We start from the raw sequence: 20,725 nt of genomic DNA, 5'->3' as shown, positions 1-20,725 counted from the left end.
AATTTTTCAAAAATTGAAGACTTAAATGTTTTTGTTTAAAGACGTGAGACCGAAATTACATATTGAACGATAAGAGGATCAAAGTTGTATTATAGACTAAAATGATTTCTTTTGTGTAAAGGAGCAGAAATTGCAAATTAGTTGAATGTGATAGGGAGCTAGCTATAATTAAAGCCATTTTTTATTATTTTCAAAATTTTGCAATATAAAAAACTTGAGGAATTTTCATACCAATTAAAAAAAATTTGACTGATGGAGAGAAGAAGAAAATTGAAAGAGGAGTATGCGTTAGAAACAGTTTTTCATAAGTGAAAATTTATTTTTTGAAAATTATAAAATTTGAACGAAAATTATTATATTTAATGTGAGACCTACAAAAATTTTTCAGCATCAATAAATTTCTACCAAAAAATAGACTGCATTCAAAAGAGTACGTCAGATAGGTACTTTTATAATATTTCTAAAGTTGAAATAATAAAAGAGATACGTTATTGATATCAGACATGGCAAGTGGACAAATGCTTTGGAGGTATTAATTACTACTCTACTATTGGTCAAGAAATTAATTAAAATTTATCAAATTGTTCAGAAAATTACAAATCAATTTAATATAAAATTAATAAATCTCCTATATTAAACTCTTAAATTTATGGTAAACTATTTTGATTAACGTTTATAAAGTAAGTTATTATTTCAAGAATAAAGTAATTTATTATATTGAAAATATTATTTTTTTTAATAATTTCTATAATTATTTTAAACAATAAAGATATTAAACATTCACTAAATAATAAATGTTATCAAAAGAAACTGCTATACTAAAAATATAAAAAAATAATATATTCAAAGCATTTACTAATATTTTTTTCTAGTATAAACTAATACTTTTTTATTTAGAATAAAAAACATTAATTATTAATTATTATATTAAAAATATAAATATCATTAATTATTTATTAAATTATTTTAAGAAATTAATAAAAATATATTAAATATTTCTTAACACTTATTAAAACACTTGATAGCATGACCTTGATTAGTTACGTTACGAGTTTGACCATACAAATCTTTTGTGCCGCACCTTCACTATCATCTTCTACACCGTTGGTTGATGGTGTTGTTAGAATCATATATATTAAGTTCCTCTCTTTTTCTTTTCTCTTGTATCTCTTGTCTTTTCTGTCTTCCATTCTCTAAGGCAAGTTCTAAATCAATACTTCATTTCACTTTCAAGTTTCAAATTTCTCCCTTTCTTCCACCAAATCTCATCCTTCTCTTTTCCACCACTCACATCCTCGCAAGCCATTCGAAACTTGTTGAAGGTTTGAAATCTTTCTCTCTTTTTTTTTTTGTATTTTTTTCTTATTCAATTTGTTTTTCATTATTTAATTTTTGTTTGGTCTATTTTTGCAATTCATTTGTTCATTTTTCCCTATTTCCCCTTGAGGTTTTCTAGATCTATTTTATCCTATTTTCCAATTCTTTTCACTTTTTGTTAGGTAACACAAAAACCGACAGGGTTTGACCCGCATAGAACAAAGTAGAGTTTGCATGTCCCTAATTGAGCAAAAATGATTGATTCGGTTCTTGAAATATGTTCTATGTCTGAGTAATGGAAATACAGCCTACATAGTATTTAACTACTATGTTTACTTAACGGATGAACAACTTATCACTGCTGCTTCAAGGTAACATTTCTCTTATTCTTAATTGCCATGTGTGTACATGCAAGTGGTGGGTTATTATACAACCTTTTAAAGCAAAATACCCTATCTATATATAATAATTTATAAGATTTATCATATTAACATATAAGACTAAACTCCACATATATAATATAATTTTTTTGTGCCGATGTAATATATTTTAAAATATATATTATAATATAAATTACATTTTTATAACTTGTTTGTCCAGTCTAAATATTAGTTTTGCCTAGCTAATCTGCGTTTTGTGTTTGGTAAAAAATTGTTGATAAGGCCATCACAAAGTTGACCTATGGGCCACACTATAGTTACTATCATGAGTTTATCATATTTGTAGTTCTTTCGAATATATATATGTATATATATGAATGAATGATTGTTTTTGGTAATTAATGGTTTTTCAACCCAAATTAAACCCTAATGCAGAATAAATCTGAGTGAATGAAGATTTTATAGGATGTTAAAAATTTATGGCAGCCTGCTCAGGATATATTTCTAGTCCAAGCAAATCTGACTATCTTTTTGTTTTTCAATGCATCAAGAAATTAATTATATATTTTACAAGATTTTGAAGCCCGAGTTGTTCCTTACAAATGATGATACTATTAAAGAAAGAATTTCAGTTCTCTTATACTATTTTGATTACTTACTTCTTTTTAATATATTCGAGAAGTATCTTTTGCTAGATTTGTAAACCTCTTTTGTTTCTTTGATATGAATTCTAACAGCAAGGATTGGGCTAAAAGAATATATGAAATATTATCTGTCATCAAATAGTGATTACCTCTTCAGCGAAGCATTTATAAAAAGAAATATATTTCGTTAGAATCTTTCAATTTCTGACTTCATTGATTCCTAGCATATAGCATATGCAGTTAAATACATGGGAAATTCCCTGTTAAGGGTTTTGTTTCTTGCATTTTCTGGTCATGAGAAAATTAAAATAATCATGTGAAACATTTAATATATATGCAGGAAGCATAACGAAATGGGTAATAACAATTCAGCTGCCAGAATATACTGGAATGATTATCTGATGAATCAGATTCTGGTGATCATATTTATGTCCTGCAATGTCGCAGACCTTGCAGCTGCCTTGCTCATTTGCAAAACCTAGAATAAAGCTTGTCGTGGCCCATTTCTTTGGACTTGCCTCAACTTCTTTGGAAAAACAAACACATTTTCCATTTCAATTTTGTCATCCAGATGTGTAAAAGCAAAGGAATGGTACGACGTTAGCTTGTACCATTTGTTAGCGTGATTACATTGTTGATAAATTTCTGTCTTTTTGGATATTATGCCAGGATTTTTATCCTTATTGCCTATAACAACTGTTCAAGCTAGTCAAATAGAAAGTGCTCTTGTGAATGTCCATAAGCAATGTGTGACAAAACTAGCAAACATGAAAGTGCAAGGAAGACTCCAATTGTTGATCATAATTTTGCCTGATGTCAAGGGGTCTTATGGTGTGTGTATGTCTTCAATTTCATGTTCACACTAAAACTAATTTGATTTTATTATCTTAAATCTGTCTTGTTCTGACAGGGAAAATAAAGTGCATATGTGAAACTGAACTAGAAATAGTCTCATTGTTATCAGCGAGACAAGTTGCAAAAGATGAACATGCAATATGGAAAATAAAGTGCATATGTGCTATTTTATCATCTTAAATTTCAAGATATTGCATAATCGTCTTTCCAACTTGTCTTGGCAGACAATACTGAGAAACTATTCCTAGGTCAGTTTCACATATGCGTTTATTAATTTCCTGTCAGAACTAGAAATATTTAAGATGATAAAATCAAATTATTGTTTTAGTTTGAACATGCAAGACACTCACCATAAGACCCCTTGACATCAGGCAAAATTCTGATCAATAATTGGAGTCTTCCTTGCACATCCATGTTTGCTAGGTTTGTCACCCACTGCTTATGCACATTCACAAGAGCACTCTCTATTTGACTTGTTATAGGCAGTAATGGATCTGGATAAAACTCCTGGCATAAAATCCAAACAGGTAAAGAAATTTATCAACAATGTAGCCATATGATAATCACACTAACAAATGGTACAAGCTAACATCGTACCATTCCTTTGCGTTTACACATATCTGCCAAAGGATGACAAAATTAAAATAGCAAATCTCTGTTTGTTCTTCCAGAGAAGTTGAGGCAAGCCCGATGAAATGATTCATGACAAGCTTTATTCCAGGTTTTGAAAATGAGCGAGACAGTCAAAGATTAGTTTGTAACCAGGGAAGAATAATGTATTAATATCTCCTCAGACAGTCAAATATTTCATAGAAATTATAGTATTAGTCTGTTAATCATAATTAAGCTTATGTACTAGAAAAAAATACATTAGTGATGAAGCACCTTACTTGTAATTTTGAAAATTTTCGTTACTAAAATTTTGAAAATTTTAGGATAGATGTAGGGTCTGGACATAAAACCTTTTTATAGAAGAATCCATGGATTACTGGTGGTGTTTTGAGCTAGAGATTTACCAGGTTTTGTTTTAATTATCAAATAAGAAGAATGCATTTGTGTCTGATCGAGTTAGGTGGATGGATTTTCAATTAAATGATTTTTCTATATCTTTTAATCGGAGGCAGAGCTATAACACCTTGATTTTCATTAATATCTACTTAAGTTGATTGATGCTAAATACAAGCAAAAATATTATTTAAAATAAAAATTGAATTAAATGAATTTTTTCGTATAAGTTTCAGCAGCTAATTTAACTATAAAACTTAGATTGTGGTGTGAAAGAGTTAGTAAAAGTTTCTTCAGTTTTCTATTAGTAGACAGTCAAATAGTTCATAGAAATCAATATTATTAATGTTAATTAAGCTTATGTAAGATTTTGGATTATGGATTAAAATAACATTATTTTATTCAGTATTGAATTTGCGCTTCACAATGAGCCTTTCTAGAGCAGAAAAAAAAATACTCAGGAGCAACCCTCGTACATGTTTAATGACAAATGAGTACTTATGTTGTTAGCACGCTAAGTCGCTAATTAGACCAATAGAAGCATTTATCTCAATAAATTAAAGTTTTACACCAAATTCACTAATTAAACCAAACATTGCTCACTTAGTCAAAGATTTTTCCTTTGGAGCATGGCAAATTTTCAAATGAAGCTTCCTCACTGGCCCTTAGGGTCTTTGGATGATCTGCACCACAATGTTTAAGAGGGAACTTTTATTTTATCTCCCCTATGTAATTCCTTTGCAAAACCATACCTTCAGTTAAACTCACAACCAACCTTAAGGTTCAGTAATGATCTATGGAATAGTAAATACATATCTTTTGGTGATCTTGGTATCTCTCGATCTATTTTTTTTCCTTCTATTTTCAAGGCTCCGGTAGATATAATCTCTACTTTTGAATCTATGTTTAGATGTTTTTTGTGGGCAGGGTGGGGGGAGAAATAAAATCCACTAGGTTGAATGGAATAGGGTGTGCTTGGAGAAGGAGGTGGGAGGTTTGGGGATAAAAAAAAAACCTTAGGGCTTTAAATATAACCTGATTAGGAGAATGCTTATGGAGATTAAAGGTAGGGAGCCAGTCTCTGTGATATAGGTGGATTCTAAGGTGAAATCCAAAATTCACTTCCTCACCGGTGAGGAAGCAAAATTATCTGCAACAACAGGTTTGTTACCGGAAGAAAAACAAATATAAAATATTTAAAAATGAAATTAAAAAAATAGAATAAAAAAAATCATGTTTTGTCATCGTGTAGGTAGGTTGTGTTTCCCTTTTTATTTTTTTTAGAACATCTTCCTTTTCGTCACTATGTAGGTTCATGACTGTGTTTCAGAATTTGCATTTGCATCCTTGATTCAACCATTTTTATTCTCTCAAATAAAAAAGACAATTTTTTTATAGGAGCTGTTTGGAAATGAGAGGGTTATAAAAAGTATTTGAAAGAATAGGAGGAGCAAGAAAGAGAATATTTAAAAGAAAATTAGTTTTTATGTCTTCAAAAATTCTTTTGTTTTGACTTCTTTTGGTTCATTTGGATCTCTTATAAAAATGATAACCTCTTCTTTTTATATAACTTCAAAAGAATATTTAAGATAATAAAAAAAGTTTCAATACCATTTCTCTAAATATTTAGTTATGCGCATTTCTTTAAATAAATATTATTTTTATTTATTTGTATACTTGTTTTTAGAATTATAGTACAAAGTTAATGATCTTCTAATATTACAAACTTAATGATCTTTAACACTTGAGTAATTATAGGAGAAAGCACCACCGCATTGCAGTGAGCAAGAAGGGACCAACACTACGGCGGCGAACTTCTACGTTGACGGCACCACCACCTCATGAGAAGGGGAAGGGATTAATGATACGGTGGATTTCAACGGCTTTTATTTCAGACGTAGATTAAATTTCATATGTAATCAACGATCATCATTTTTTAACAGAATTTCTCATCGTGAGTAATCGAGTTGCTCACTTTATAGGATCCAGACCCCCTAGATCCTTCTCAAACTAAATTAGTAACTGATTTACTTTTTTTTAATTCCGTTTTTATTAATTATTTAATTAACTTCACAATTTAAATAAAATATAATTGATCATTTATTTATCTAATTTATTTTTTAGTTTTAAAAACAACTATATTGTTCTAAAAAAATATCTAATTAAACTCTTAGTCTTAAAAAATTGTAAATTTTTAATTTTATTTTCTTCTTCTTTTTAATTCTTTTAAATATTATAATTTTTCAACTTTATAATTATGTTATTAAAATTAAAATTAATAACTAAATGAAAAGAAGGTAAGTTTTTAAACAAATAAAAATCCCTCCAGTGTAATATTTTTCACTATTAATTAATCAATTAAAAATTATCTTGTATATGATTCTTAAAATTTTTATTTTAAAATTACTATACACAACAATATTAAATTGAACCATAGTATAAAAAACCTTTTCAAGATCAATATATTTTAATCAAATTCAAGAATTAGTTTAGTTTGACCTTAAAATAGCATATAACAAAAAAAAAAAAAATACTAGTAACTTGTCGACACAAATAAGAATTGAATTACATTTAAGAATTGCATTATCATTGTAAAAAGTTTTATATCATTAGCTGGTATAAAAATTATCTTAAATAACAAGTTATAAAAATTCAACAAATGCATTATATATAAATTTATTTATTAATGGACCACAATATAAAAATATTTACCCTATCATGCCATTAATTCTAAATAATTTCATAAGAATTTCCCGAAAAATATTATACTTGTCGGTGATTAAGAGATAAGACTTAACCTTGAACATAAAGGCGAAATGGGATTAAAAATGAAAACTGAACTAGTTCCAAAGATATTGGGAACGAAACTGAGAAAGGTAAAGATGGTGTTTAGGTAGAGACTACAAAAATGGCGTCGAAGGCTTCTTCCTCTGCTTCTCAAACCCAAACACTCTCTTCAATTTCCGACCAAAAGGAGTTTCCTCAACATGTTTCTATGACCCGCACTTGGCTTAACAAATTGGGCATCGACAAACCCATTCCTCAGAGTTGCGAAACCCGCGGCTTCTACTCCCACTTCTTTGGAAGCTTCATCAAACTCAACGATATCAAGAGGGGACGAATCTCTTGCACTATTGCTGTCAAACCCCAAATCATTGTAACCCCTTTTCTCTCTCCTTGATTCCTTTTTTGTCGTTCTGCTCTGTTTGGTGGTGCCTGACAAATTTGGTAAGAAAAAAGTGTACTTGTAAACTGTTAACAGTTGTTAATCGAAATTCTGCATGAATTGGTTTTTGTTTATTAAATTGTAGCGTTGGTTTTGTGTTTGGCAGTCGAGAAAATTGGGATGGAAGGTCTAAAGCTTATGTTTTTCAATGTTTTGTGAAATGGGTCTGTCGAAATTACTGGTAATTTGCAAGATAACTGTTGGGAATGAAGGTCTCAAGCTTATGATTTTCAGTGTTTATCAAGATAGTGTTTGGATAAAGGATTTCAAAATTTCAAGCTTTGTTGCTTATAGTGCTCTTACTCGATTGAACAAGATTGGTCTATACCAAACAAGTCATTTTGATATATGATATTTTGAATTCACTTAAAAATTTAATTCCTCTCTCAAAACTCCCTTTCCAAATTCACTATTGTGCTACTTTGGATTCTATGTAGTGTCTTAGAAAATTATGGAAAAGAGTGTCCTTGTGCCAGGAAAATGGCCAAGTATTGGTGGGGTACCTGTATTCACATGATTCACTTGGATATGTATCCTGGGAGAATCTTTTAATTTTGTTTATGTTCTTATAGAGTCAAGCCTGTTTTGGACAGGACTAGTGATGCCTTTTGTGACATTCTAACACGTGTTGGGTGAAGATATTTAACTGTTGTGACATGTTCATTGGAGAAATAATTTCTCTATTTATACTTGAGTATGGGGAAGATTTGTAAATGTGTTTTTTCTTATGATCACACGTACTTTTTAGTAAATTATGATCATCATACACTGATATAGTTATGTATTAATGAGATATGATCATTGTCTCTTTACAAATATTATTGATTTATTTAAAGTATCCTGGTCATACTGTATCTTGTGATTTTAAGACTTTTCCATATCCCCATGTCCATTTCATATCTCGTGCAAAGTATCTGGGCTTTGTAGGTTTTGTTAATTGGATCAACCGAAACTACTAATAATTTTCTAGATAATTCTTGTCGGTTACATTGAGCATAGTCAGTTTGGGAGTGTATAACAGTTTTTGGCTGGGTCAGACCAATTTTTCAAAATTGTGGCTGCAATATTATTGTTTTGAAGATCCTGCAACTGCATCACGGTCAAAGTTGCAGTCACACCTGTTGTATTTTTTCTGCAATTTTGGTAATTGCAGGACCACAGCCACCTCAGTTTGTGAGAGGCTGCAACTTTGATTATAATAAAAAATTCTGCCATTTTCTTTCTGAGCAGCCAAATTTATTTTCTTTCTAAGGTCTAAATTTTAAATTTATGTTGGGGGGATGGGAGGGTGGGGGGAGGGATTAAAAATAAGTTATATATTACGAATGTAGATGGATATTTTCATCTTCATTATTGGACTTGCAGAATGCTTTTGGAACACTGCATGGGGGATCTCTTTTGTCTTTGATTGAGTTGCTGTCTATTGCTTGTGCTAGAACTGTTATTGCTGAGGACAAGGAACTTTTTCTTGGGGAAATTAGAGCGTCTTACCTCTCTGCAGCTCTAAATCATGTGAGTTCTGAATTTTGATTCTCTCTATTGTCATATGGGCATTACTGCTTTCCCGGTTCTGCAAATCAGTGAATGATAAATGAACTGTGTGGATTTCAAGCCTTTAGAAAGACTTATTAATTCATGCTGCCTGAGGAAGTTTGATGTTTTTAGCCTAACCTCGCATTTGATACATAAGCTTGCGACTTCAAAAAAGTATTACTCCTCAGCAAGGAGATCTTTTAATTCAGGATTTGGGATTCTTAGCATTAAGTGTTGCCTAGCAGTTTGCATTATTCAACTGCATTTGCATTGTTAGTTACTAAGCATCAAAAGCTTGTACTTAGAGAATTGCTTTTAATGTGGTTAGTGTGAGATGATGTAAAACCATTCATGTGTCTCCATAAATAGCTTAAATATCTAGGATATTTGGTTTGTGGCATGGTATCACAGCCTCTATGACTAAGTGTTCTAAAGTTCGATATATGCACCCTTCCATTCTTCAAATAATAGTTAAATTTCAATTCAAGGTTCATGGGCCTGCTCATTATCTATGCTTATATCCCAAAGGGCACTTGCGTAAGAGAGCGTGTTAGAGATATAATATTAAAACCGTTCATGGAACTCAAGTTTTGGAGATATATGGTTCGACATGACAATTAGAGCCTCACTTATAATGTTGCAAAGATAAGGCTGGAGTTTTTTTTAGATATAGTTTTCTACTCATTCTATATGTAGTGTACTAGTAGGTAAGTTGCATTGCGATGATAGATGATTCTTACATCCCATATATTGAAGAACATGTTCTTGTTCCTCATCATGGTTAAATTCTTCAATAAATGGGCTGTTGCTCCATTGTTTGTGCAGTCAGAAGTTCTAGCTGAAGCCTCTGTGGTGAAGAGTGGAAGAAATGTGACCATGGTTGCATTAGAGTTTAAGCTGAAGAAGACTGGGAATTTGATGTATATTGCTCATACCACCTTCTATAACATCCCGGTTGCCAAGTTATGAACATACATTGCTTTCTGGTTATTTTATTGTTCATTCGGATTCATAATTTCTACAAGTGTTGTACTCTGTTAATAATGTTATGATTGTTGCCTTATCCTTTATATTGAATTTAGATATGTCAAAATGGACTAATGAAATCCAACCTGTTCTGAAATTAAGTTTTGATTCTCAACCCAACTCAATCCTAGTAGGTTACGAGTAAGGTTGAATTGATCTTCTAAATTCTTTAAAGAAGAGTTATAAGAAAACAAATAACTCATAACTTGACTTTCCAAATAAAAAAATACAAATAATCTAAATATAAACATAGTTTCACAATTACAATAATGTTATCTCACTAATTTATTTATTTTTTTGGTAAATTCTTACTAAATTACTTTGGCACTTATGTTCTTTAAATTCTTCTAATAAGTGAAATAAATATACTGTAAAATAGCGTGAAATAAAAAATAATTCACAAAATATTATTTCTAATAAAATGGTATTTAAGCAAATAATGTATACAAATATTTAACTGAAAAAAAAAAAAAAAACTCAACATGGCTGATTAACTCAACATGGCTAATTAACTCAACCCAACTCTTTTTGAACTCATTGGGTTGGAGGCTTATGCGGGTTAATGAATTGAATTATATGACCTGACATTATTTGGGACAGTTAAATGGTTAACCTGTTGGGTTTAACTTACTTTGACATTCCTGATGCTAATAATTTTAAGTGTATATATGAGTAGCATTTCGTTGCTAGGAAAAAAAACATAACTAATAAAAATTCAATTGTTAGATAAGCAAAATAGTGGGTTATGAATAGTGGTGGTCTGACGTGTTAAGAGTGTCCAAATGCAACTCCTGATTTTAATAAATAAAAAAAAACAAAAGAACCTACAAGTAAAACTTTTGAATTTTGGTATTTTTCCTACTCATTTTTTATTTATTCGAACCCGTTATCCCAAGTTTTTTATTTTCCTTATGTTATGTTTATTATGTTAAATGGATGATTTTGGAGTAAACGTTTTGAAGCAAGATTTGATGATACGGTTGAATGAGAGAATTGGCAGATAATTATGATTCACTATGTAAGAGTATATGTATGACACAACATACAAATGATTAGTTTATAACGACTAATTTCACAAAAAAAATAAAAACAAGTTTATAATTACTAGTATAAGACTGAATATACAAATTGGTCTCATCCATTTAAAGTTCGGACATGTGAAATTATGTTTTAAGTGGATCAAATAGTCTAATTTAAGAAATAAATGGATTTTTTTTTTCAAGATCTGTATTGGTCGCAAAAGTTCATGAGTAAATGCATCGATCCATGAATCCAAAAAGTGATTTGAAAAATATTATTTTATAAAAATATTTTTAAAAAAGTAAAAAATGTATAAAATTAAAAAAAGAAAAACTGATTTCATTTTTAAGTTAAAATCTATCACTTTAAAATATATTAATATGTTAAACATAACAAACTAACAATAATAACCTAGATACAGATTAAAATCTTAAAAAAACAAATCAACAATAATACTTACAGAGTAGACATAGATTAAACGAATAGTCCACGGATAAAACTTAATAGGTTCAAAGACTTAATGCATCGGATTCAAAAATTCAATAGGACTCTATGTAGATTTTAAAAATAGAGATCCGTTATCCACAACATGAATCTATATACCCAGCCACCCCTATGTATTTGGAATGTTGTTTCACACCATTTCTTTCTACAGTAATAAAAAACATTTCTTTCACGATACTCTTTCTCCCATCTCTTAGTATTGTCATCTTCCTCACTCTCCCTATTTCTTCTCCACTGAACAAACCGTTAAACTGATAAATTTTAAACATGAATCCCACATTTATGTTATTCCTTCCACTTTATTGGCCAAGTCGATTTTGGTAAATATATTTTCTATTTTTGTTCAATTTTTGTCTTTCATAATCCATTTAGCAAACAAAGTATCGAATCTTCAAAACATTTGTCAGAACCTAAAAACGTTAAATCAAAGTGTAATTAAATTCATCAACAGTCAAAAACAGTTCAATTCATTGACCAAGGTGTACCTGGTTAAGAAGCACTGAGCGTCATACAATAATATTTGTGGTCTTGGTGCACACGGAATTTAATGTGACTTTCCCTTGGCCAGTATATGTCCTTTAAGAGTCCATTTCAGGGGAAAGAAAGAAAAAAGAAAGAGAAATAATCAGTAAAATAATTTGAGATTTTTTCTGATTATTTAAAATATTTTACTGATTTTAAAGAAAGAGAAAAAAGAAAGAGAAAGTCACATTAATTTTTAATGAAAATATTTTACTGATTTTAAAGAAAGAGAAAAAATTATACACAACTTAATATTTAATCAGTAAAATATTTTAATTAAAAATTAATAAATTCAATTTTATTTAAAATTAATACAAAATAATAATATTAATTTTTTATAACATAATAATAATTTATACACAACTTAATATTTAATATTATCTTTTAACAATATTATCATGTCATTTTTAACATATGAAAATAATATATATATATATATATATATATATTATAAAACAAATAAAAAATTATTTAATAATTATTATTAATTATCACAATAAAAATTAATATAATTATAATATGTAATTTATTGGGTTTAATTCAAATTTTATATCATTTGTATTCGGTTTACCATTTGACATCATTTTCATGGATGATAAATCTCTATTGCGTCATCAACACGTTCATCGTTCACGTACTACGATTAATGAGTTAATCACTTTCTATTACCATACAATACCTGAACCAGAACCACAAATTATACTATTATTATCGTGTACTGGGTTCTAACATATTGCCCTAATCAAACAGTGTAAAATTGATCCTGCATTGATCACTGCATTGGTTGAACGATGGAGGCCTGAAACACATACCTTTCACCTGCCATGGGGAGAGTGCACCATCACACTCGAAGATGTTGCACTTCATCTAGGCATTAGAGTCGATGATCGTGTTGTGACTGGACCTAGCTTCTTACATTGGGATGAGTTATGCCACGAGTTACTAGGGGAAGTCCCTCCCGAAAATGCACGTAAAGGAGCCGCACTAAAGCTGACATGGTTGCTAAGCATGTTGCGCGCACCATTGCCCGAAGAACCAACAACGCACCAACTACAATGCAGGTGTAGAGCTTACATAATGTACATGATTGGCGGTGCTTTAATTCTTGATAAATTTGGAAATAGAGTTCATTTAATGTATTTGAACCTATTACGTGATTTGAATAACAAAAAAATATAGTTGGGTTCGGCTTGTTTAGCAAACCTGTATAGAGAACTATGTCGAGCATCATCGGAGGTTGGTAAATCTATGGGTGGTTGTGTCATACTATTGCAGTCATGGGCTTGATACCGCATGCCTTTTATTGCACCAAGAGTCCTATGACCTGAAACAACTTTTCCACTGGCTAAAAGGTTATTTGCATATAGCAAAATGTTAATTTTTTTATTTCAATGACGTGTATTACAACATTACAATGAATACTGATTTTGTATGTTTTACATTTCAGATGGAGTGGTGGTAGATTAGAATATAGGGCCACACCGCATGGTGACTTAGTCTGATATAGGTCTCGTATAGATCATATGGAGAGCCATGAGGTATAATACTATCATGATCTGCACCTTAAATATGTACATACATACTAACATGTTGCCTTGTTGGCATATATTTCAGTTTTCTTGGGTCCCGTATAGAGGATTTGAAGAACACCTACCTAGACGTGCATATAGAGACATGGAGATTTGGTCTGCATGTACTGCAATTATTTGTTTCTCGGTTGTCGAATGACATCAAATAAATCGGGTGAAGTTACAGTTTGGACTACAACAAGATATCACTGTTTATCCCATGAATCTTGATCTACTTCACCAAATTGACATGCGAGGCAATCATTACACTGATTGGATGGAATACCATGCGGAGTGGATTAATATTTGGAAAAACAAACACAACGATGTTTTAGCTGGGCAATGGGTTGAAGAAATAGTGACACATACACCAACGTACATGGAATGGTATAGGAAAAACACTACTTTGTTCTTGTTTGTTGCACTAAAACTACATGATCCACGCACAACAATTACTCAAAATGTTGCAGGGTCAAGTGTTGAACAAACACATTTTGAAATTCCACATCCTTAGTCAATGTATTCTACTCCTTCACCTGCTCATCAAACTTTTGGCCACACTGGCGAGTCAGTCACCGCAACCACCCATGAATGGATGACCGATTTATTTGACGTTGATTTCAATACACCAAATTCAGCAGCATCATATTTAGCTACTTTACAACAGTTCGATGCACTGCATTCGTTTGGAGAACAAGGTCAAAGTTCTTCAGCTGCAACAACCAACATTGAAAATACTAGCATAGAATAACAACATCATCATGACGTGGGAGAACCAGTCATATTGGAAAGAAGAAATCCGCGACGTAATCGGCGTCCACCACCTTGTGGGACTAGTCATTGTCTTGGTCATTGAAGTATAAAATGTTGTGATAATGAGATCAAATATGTTTAAGTACCCCTGTAACGACATCATCAAATATGATTTGGACCCTTGCAACTATGGTTAAGTGCCTATGTTCTGCATTTTTTTTAAAATTATGTCGAACACATTAATGATATTTGTGACTCATTTTTTCTATGGTTTGAACGTCAAAGAATCCCAAAAAATTATTTCGTGCACTAGTTCCATGGAATAACACCTCAAAATACAAGTACAAAATAAAAAAAAACTATGATTTGGACCCTTGCAACTATGCTTAAGTGCCCATGTTCTGCATTTTTTTCAAATTATGTTGAACACATTAATGATATTTGTGACTCGTTTTTTCTATGGTTTGAATGTCAAAGAATCCAAAAAAAATTATTTCATGCACCAGTTCCATGGAATAACACCTCAAAGTACAAGTACAAAATAAAAAAAAAACTATGATTTGGACCCTTGCAACTATGCTTCAGTGCCCATGTTCTGCACTTTTTTCAAATTATGTCGAACACATTAATGATATTTGTGACTCGTTTTTTCTATGATTTGAACGTCAAACAATCCAAAAAAAATTATTTCGTTCACCAGTTCCATGGAATAACAACTCAAAATACAAGTACAAAATAAAAAAAAATTATGATTTGGACCCTTGCAACTATGCTTAAGTGCCCATGTTCTGCATTTTTTTCAAATTATGTCGAACACATTAATGATATTCGTCACACACTTTTTCTATGGTTTGAACGTCTAAGAATCCAAAAAAAATTATTTCGTGCACCAGTTCCATGGAATAACACCTCAAAATAGAAGCACAAAATAAAAAAAAAACTATGATTTGAACCCTTGTAACTATGGTTAAGTACCTATGTTCTGCATTTTTTTAAAATCGTGTCGAACACATTATTGATATTTTTGACTCGTTTTTTCTATGGTTTGAACGTCAAAGAATCCAAAAACAATTATTTCGTGCACCAGTTCCATGGAATAACACCTCAAAATACAAGTACAAAATTAAAAAAACTATGATTTGGAGCCTTGCAACTATGCTTAAGTGTCCATGTTCTGCATTTTTTTCAAATTATGTCGAACACATTAATGATATTTGTCACACACTTTTTCTATGGTTTGAATGTCAAAGAATAAAAAAAAAATATTTCGTGCACCAGTTCCATGGAATAACACCTCAAAATACAAGTACAAAATCAAAAAAATTATGATTTGGACCCTTGCAACTATGCTTAAGTGCTCATGTTCTGCATTTTTTTCAAATTATGCTGAACACATTAATGATATTCGTCACATACTTTTTCTATGTTTTGAACATCAAATAATCCAAAAAAAATTATTTCATGAACCATTTCCATGGGATGTCACCTCAAAATACAAGCACAAAATAAATAAATAAAAACTATGATTTGGACACTTTTTCCATGGTAATAACGTCAAAAAATAAAAAAAAAAATATTCGTGAAACATTCTGCAATTTTCACAAATAATTTTTTTTACTCTGAAATTATAATGAACTTTTGCTGCATCAATTATCAGGGATAAATCACAGTCGAAATTGACAACACTCGACAATTTGCATAGGTCTCTAAAAAAATAAATGTCTCACCAGTAAAACTGACATGACATGGACTACTCAATTTTTTTCACTCTGATAATTATAATGGACTTCTACTCCATCAATTACCAGAGATAAATCACAATCAAAATTGACAACACTCAGCAATTTGCACACGTCTCTAAAAAAATAAATGTCGCACCAGTAAAACTGACATGACATGGACAACTCAATTTTTTTTCACTCTAATAATTATAATGGACTTTTGCTCCATCAATTACCAGGGATAAATCACAGTTAAAATTGATAACACTCGATAATTTGTACACATCTCTAAAAAAATTAATGTCGTACCAATAAAACTGATATGACGTGGAAAACTCAGTTTTTTTTTCAGTCAGTTATTTTTTTCACTCGACAATTTGCACATTATGGACCCTTGTAAATATGCTTAAATGTTCATTTACCTGTTCATCTAAATGCATAATTAACTAGTGTCTCACTCAACTATAACCAAATTCTATAAATACCACTACAACTAAAGACATTCGTAACAATTTCAAAATTTCATCTCAATCCTTACCACAATGTGTCACCTAACTGCATATGTTTGTGTTTACTACGACGGCCAAATTTGCAATACTAATGAGGGCACCACCTTTGTTAGTAACAACACAAAAACTTTCATGGTCGACAAGGTCATAACCTTTACACAATTGCTTGAACTTATTCACCAAAAACTAAACATTGACCCAGACCAACATATCCAACATCTTCACTTTCGGTGCCCTATACTTGAGTCAGGACAATGTTATATGTACACATCTTTTATTCTGCGAGATGATGCTGATGTTTGACAAATGTTCAACATTTTTTACAACAACCCATCACTACCATTTATGGAGTTATTTTCCATAATCTGTCACAATAATAATCCACCACGCAACCAACATGGCTCAATCTCTAATCTTGAGGACATATCAGATGAATATGGAAGTAACCTGTCTCCATCCCACGAACCTATATTCAAACGGGATTGGTAATCTATGAATCATTCATGTCTAAGTTATTTCTTCTTTGAGATTTTCATGTAATGTCTTATGTCCGTCTTCAGTTATCACTTTACGTATTGAAATAATTTTTCCTTTAAATTTAAATTAGCAATTTTCAGTTTACCCAATTTTACTGCAGTAGTTGACATGGTAACGTAACTGTTAAAATTCACAATACTTTGCCATTTACACTACACTGTTTCTAAAAATTAAATGTCTCATCGACAAAACTGACATGAAATGGACAACTCATAATCTTTTTGTTCACTCTGGAAATAATTATGGACGTTTGCTGCTTTAATTACAAGGGAAAAATCACAGTCCAAATTGACAATATTCTGCAATTTTCACATGTCTCTAAAAATTAAATGTCTCACCTGCAAAACTGACATGAAATGGACAACTCATAATCTCTTTGTTCACTCTGAAAATCATCATGAACGTCTGCTGCTTTAATTACATGGGAAAAATCACAGTCCAAATTGACAACACACTGCATTATGAGCTGCCCATTTCATGTCAGTTTTGCAGGTGAGACATTTAATTTTTAGAAACGTGTGCAAAACTGACATGAGATGAACAACTCATAATCTCTTTGTTCACTCTGAAATTATAATGGACATCTGCTACATCACTTACTAGTTGAAAAGAAACATTGGATTCCAATACACATCAACGTGGCAGAATACTCAAACAACTATAAATAACACAACACATACACAATACAAACACACAATCTCACACAACATAATTTCACAAACCAAATTCAATCTTATTACTATGTCATTTTTGGGAGAAACAAGTAGTCAGACCATTGCTAACTCCAGATTAGCTTTCATTTTTCCAAATGGATCAATCACTCACAACCAAACTGGTGTTTATTTTCAAAGTCTCACTCCAACACCAATGTGAGTTCCTAACAACTGTTCTTTTGATACACTCAAGTGTAGAATGCACAACACCCTTCAACTAATCAACGATCAATTACTGGATGAAATCTACTACCGACAATCATTCATAAATGCAGGTCAACAATATTTTTTTCAATCTCTACAATTGAAAAATGATGATGATGATGTTTACACAATGTTAATGTGCAATGAACAATACTTGTGTGTTGGCCCTATAGAATTATTATGTACCATTATTAGAACACTGGATGCTATACTCAACCTTCTTCAATCAATCATCACTCCTACTCATGACGCAATTATGTATTACAACGGGAAATGGAACATACCACTTCAAGGTGAGTTTTTGGGTTACTCCTTTACTGGAACTAATCCAATAAGATTTGGCATTCCTTCGGGATGTGGCATGGAGAAACTCAAGGATTTAATCAAGCAAGTTGCATCTATAGGGGTTCCCCCTAATGGAATTCACGGATCACAATTGGTTAGACGATTATTCTTTTGACAACCAGGTCATTCTGAGTATTTCGAAAATTTGATTGAATATGAGATAACAGAATTGAAAAATGATGAAGACGTGCTAAAGGTGTTAGCACAATCCAACTATTGGAAACAATTCTACACAATAGAATTTTTTGCTATTTTTAGCAAACCAGTAATTCAAATAGAAGAAGACATGTATTCTGCACAACATATTTCAGATCTTCATTAATTTTGTCATATTTGCATTGTAATTGTAATTTTTAATATGTTTCATTATTATCGAGTATCATTTCAGTTACTATAATTTGAGTATTTTGTCTACTTTATAAGACAGATGTGTCATATATTTTTTCGCGGTGTTTTTTTATTGTATTTTAATACTACTAACTAATTTTATTATTTTTTAATTATAAGGGCATACAAAAATTAACAAAACATAAATTTGACTACACAATTACATATAACATAAATAAAAAATTATATTCTAATTTTATCCAATTTTATATTTTCTTTATATGTATATTTTTGTTAATAAAAAAATTAATTTAATCAATATTAAAAAAATAATTTAGTAATTAAATAATTTTAAAAGTAATTAAAAATATTTTTATATAATATAATATTTAATTTAAAAAAAAAACACACCAAGAAAATCGGAGTATCCAAACCCGATTCCCCTATTGAAAACAAAAGAGGTACAGTTGGAGAAAAAATTCTCAAAATAATATACTTTGAGAATTTCATGAAGAGAGAAAGTGTACATTGATCAAATTGCCTTCCTACTCCCCATCATTTCTCTTTTGCCAAACAAACACACTATAAGAGTGCCAAGGATTAATTTGAATTTACAAAAACACCTAGTGTGGTCTTATTTTTTTTGCAAACACACTGGTTTTATTTTACTAGATGTAAATAAATTACAGATATAATTTTTTTAAAATTAAACAATAATTATAAAAATATTTTTTTAAACCTTTATTGGATTATGGAAATGAATAACCAATTAGTTTAATAAACATCTGTGATTTTATTTTAAAAAAAACTCGAATATCTCAATTATTTTAATAAAATATATAACTCTCATGTTAGTGTGTCGCAGGACTGCCTACGTTGGTATGTCCGGCCAGTGTCAATGGCGAGTCTCTCTCCTCTCTCCTTGTCCCACCAGTATCAATGACGACATACCTTCAAGTCAGCCTTGTCCCGCTAGTACGAATGACGGTATGGGCTTCTTTATCTCTCCTAGTCAGACCCTGTCCTGCTGTTGTCAATGGCGGCATCGTCGTTCCCGTCATTGCCAGTGGCGTTACAAGCTTCACGCCAATGGTGGTACCCACGTAAATAACAGTCCCCCTTGCAATTTATTTTAAAATAGACCCTATTTAATAAATTGTTTTTAAAACAATCCCTCTATGGTAAATTTGTCATTATGAAGGAAATTCAACTACTTCGAAGCCAATAATTAATACATCAATTCAAATCTGAAGACACTGTCGGGCCGTAATGTCGCATCGTAATTATTGGGTGCAACTTGTAGTTCATTAATCGGGTGTGGTGACCCAGTAGTGAGCGTCATATAGTGTACAAGGGATGTTAATGTAGCCAGAAGTTCTAGCTAAATCGTATCATACGAATTGAGGAAATGAAAAACAATATTAACGCGTGTTGCCTCATCCACCTTACATCGATATTCAGCAAAATCCACAGCAGAAACTAAAGAAAAAACCGAATGCAGTGAGTGGTCTAAGTTAAGACAAGTGTTTGCTGCTATCCCCATTATGTCCAAATATTGGCAAATACTGATAAGAAATTAAACAGCTTATTGAATATTCTCTGAACAAGACAACGCGGAATTGAAATCAGCTACCCACTACACCATGAGAAAATGAAGTATCAACCATAATTGTTCTAGCAGAAAAACATGTGTATCAACATGAAAGCATACACAGTCAAAGTGTTTTCAAGTGTGTGTAATTACAGGCCACTCACTGCTCTGGATACCCCCATTTGACATATAGCAACGAATTTGCCGTATCCCATTTGTCTAGAATTAATTAGTATTAGCTAGTGCTAAACTAAACTACTACCTATTTATAGTCTCAACCGCTGTCTATATAATATGATAAATGTTAATTAATCAGTGTCTTAAAGTCCTTAGATTACTCGTTAAAGAAGCAAAAGTTTTTTTTTAATTTATTTATTGAAATGCATAAAATTATACTCTCATATAATTTTCATTAAAACTCTTTC

At 31.0% G+C, this 20,725-nt stretch overlaps 1 protein-coding gene and 1 long non-coding RNA gene across 4 annotated transcripts; both read left to right on the top strand.

The window, feature by feature from the left end:
- The first annotated feature begins 1,073 nt into the window (after nucleotides 1-1,073).
- LOC114395350 lies at nucleotides 1,074-6,226 on the top strand. 3 transcript variants are annotated; one of them, XR_003663002.1, is made up of 3 exons: nucleotides 1,074-1,322; nucleotides 1,500-1,688; nucleotides 5,960-6,226. It is a non-coding gene; the product is annotated as an uncharacterized LOC114395350 (long non-coding RNA). The 3 variants fall into 3 exon arrangements; XR_003663001.1 differs by lacking the exon at nucleotides 5,960-6,226 and adding an exon at nucleotides 2,682-4,268; XR_003663003.1 differs by lacking the exon at nucleotides 5,960-6,226 and adding an exon at nucleotides 3,868-4,264.
- A 793-nt stretch (nucleotides 6,227-7,019) lies between these two features.
- Nucleotides 7,020-10,037, top strand: LOC114394691. The gene is made up of 3 exons (XM_028356362.1): nucleotides 7,020-7,358; nucleotides 8,793-8,939; nucleotides 9,786-10,037. The coding sequence occupies exons 1-3, from the start codon at nucleotides 7,110-7,112 to the stop codon at nucleotides 9,927-9,929; spliced, it is 540 nt and encodes a 179-aa protein (XP_028212163.1). The 5' UTR covers nucleotides 7,020-7,109; the 3' UTR covers nucleotides 9,930-10,037.
- Nucleotides 10,038-20,725: the final 10,688 nt, after the last annotated feature.

Source organism: Glycine soja, chromosome 18 (genome assembly GCF_004193775.1).
Source record: "Glycine soja cultivar W05 chromosome 18, ASM419377v2, whole genome shotgun sequence".
Lineage (NCBI taxonomy): Eukaryota > Viridiplantae > Streptophyta > Magnoliopsida > Fabales > Fabaceae > Glycine > Glycine soja.
Note: the sequence above shows the minus strand (reverse complement) of the source record. Positions and strands in the feature narration are given on the sequence as shown.